Raw genomic sequence first — 1,904 nt, 5'->3', positions numbered from 1 at the left:
TGAGTTTAAACATAAATATAAAGGTATGTGTCAATCAAGATATATGCAAGAACAGGCTCTATGATTAATTAAGTGGAACATTGTGGGTGTGGTGTATGAATGTTAACACTGTAATAATTTTTTAGTATATTTCTTGTGTGGTGTAGAAGACAATTAACTAAGAATGTAATTATGTAAGAATGTTAACAATCTGTAATAATTTGTTAGTATATTACTAGCGTGGTGTAGAACAAAATTATCTATATAGAGATACTGCTTGCAAACCAATGATGGTAAGATGATGTCATGGGGTAGGACTAGATAAGTCTAACTTCTTCCTACTCTGTTCAAGCATGTACTAGGTATAAGCAAATTGATAATGGATTAGCATTTGTGGATATGTGTGTTGACATATCGACTATCTTTACATGTTTGAAAGAATAAATAAATCAAATCAAATCAAATCAAATTGCTCCACAAGACTCTGTTGCTCCTCCCACACCTGATTCCTTGTTGAGCACCACCAGTGGCAGCATCAAAAGGCAAAGTCAACCCAGCCCTACTTTGCAGGACTAGGAATATCTCACGGCGCTATGAGAGATAGGGGAAAGGAGGATGAATGAAATGAAATGGAGCAAGGGAGGACGAAAGGGTCAAGAGGATTTGGACAGCTGTGTAGAATTAAAAACAAAACTTCTGTTGAAGCTCATGACCATGGCATTTCTGTGTAGTTTTCATACTCTTTGGAACTCGAATAACATTGTTGTGTCTGTATTTGCACTTGTCTCTTTTGGTCTGCAGTGCACAGTTCATTCTTTTAAACCAAATCAGTGTAGATTTAGATGCCCCCCCTTCCTCCCCCATTTTCCGAGTGCTATTGTTCGACACATTCCTGTTTCTCATTGTAGCACGGCACAGGTGGACTAAGCGGAGCATAGTGTGCCGACAGGGCATACACATAGCCTGGGGCCAGTCCATTCCTCAGTAATATCCAGCCTAGGGCCTTTTCCCTCACATTAATCAGTTAATGTCAATGGGCCTCTAAAAAGACCCCTAGCCCCCCACCACGCCTTATTGAACTGATGTGTCCTTGAGCTGCACATGGGATTTACTCCACCTTTACATGATGTGATAAAGCTTAGACAGCTACACAGGGCTAATCACTGAGGCTCTTTCCTCAATTGAAAGAGCTGAGCTATAGAGAATGGCAAGGAGATGAATGTGGATTTTTGTTGGTGTTCTGGTCGAAGGAAATGGGAAAGGGCAGTGTGTATGTGTGTGTCCACACACCTGATCAGGATTATGTTCCAGGGGGCAGTTATCGCACATGTCTCCCACCCCGTCCAGGTCTGTGTCTTTCTGGTTGACGTTGTACACATAGGGACAGTTGTCATTCTCATTCATTATGCCTGGGGAGGGAATGTCAGTATATGATATGAAAATCCAGATTAGGAGTTCACAATACTTGAAAAGCATAGCAATGCAGAGGTCCCAAGGACTGTGTACATCTAAGTTTCCAGTCCTTACCATCTCCGTCGATGTCCACAGCACAGGCATCTCCCTCTCCATTGTTGTCTGTGTCCGTCTGGTCAGGGTTACTGTTGTAGGGGCAGTTGTCACAGCGGTCACCAACATCATCATGGTCATAGTCATACTGTCTTGGGTTGTAGATGAATGGACAGTTGTCCTGTTTCAAAAAGAGAGGACAACTGGTTTTAATAGACATATCATTGGCTGTTTTTTGTGTGTGGATCTATTTACAGGAGGGAAATGATACAGAATGAAAAAGGCACTTTGTTTTCAGGTGCTGTCCCAGATCTAATGGTAGGATTAGCAAACACACAGTGTATCGCCTTCAGAGCTGGAACTCAGTCTTTGAATTTGAGGTTTTGGACCCAGTTGGAGAGAAGCATTTACTTTCCTGC

General features: G+C 41.9%; 1 protein-coding gene across 1 annotated transcript in view; it reads right to left on the bottom strand.

Annotated features, from left to right (window-relative positions):
* The window catches only part of thbs1b (thrombospondin 1b), a 13,892-nt gene that overhangs the window by 5,133 nt on the left and 6,855 nt on the right, over positions 1-1,904 (bottom strand). The window contains exons 16-17 of the mRNA XM_020604094.1: positions 1,507-1,666; positions 1,270-1,388 (exon numbers count right to left, since the gene is read on the bottom strand). Coding sequence (XP_020459750.1) covers positions 1,270-1,388; positions 1,507-1,666 — 279 coding nt within the window. The remainder of the gene's footprint in view (positions 1-1,269; positions 1,389-1,506; positions 1,667-1,904) is intronic.

Source organism: Monopterus albus, unplaced genomic scaffold (genome assembly GCF_001952655.1).
Source record: "Monopterus albus unplaced genomic scaffold, M_albus_1.0 scaffold63.1, whole genome shotgun sequence".
Classification (NCBI taxonomy): Eukaryota; Metazoa; Chordata; class Actinopteri; order Synbranchiformes; family Synbranchidae; genus Monopterus; species Monopterus albus.
This window is presented reverse-complemented; position numbering and strand designations above follow the sequence as displayed.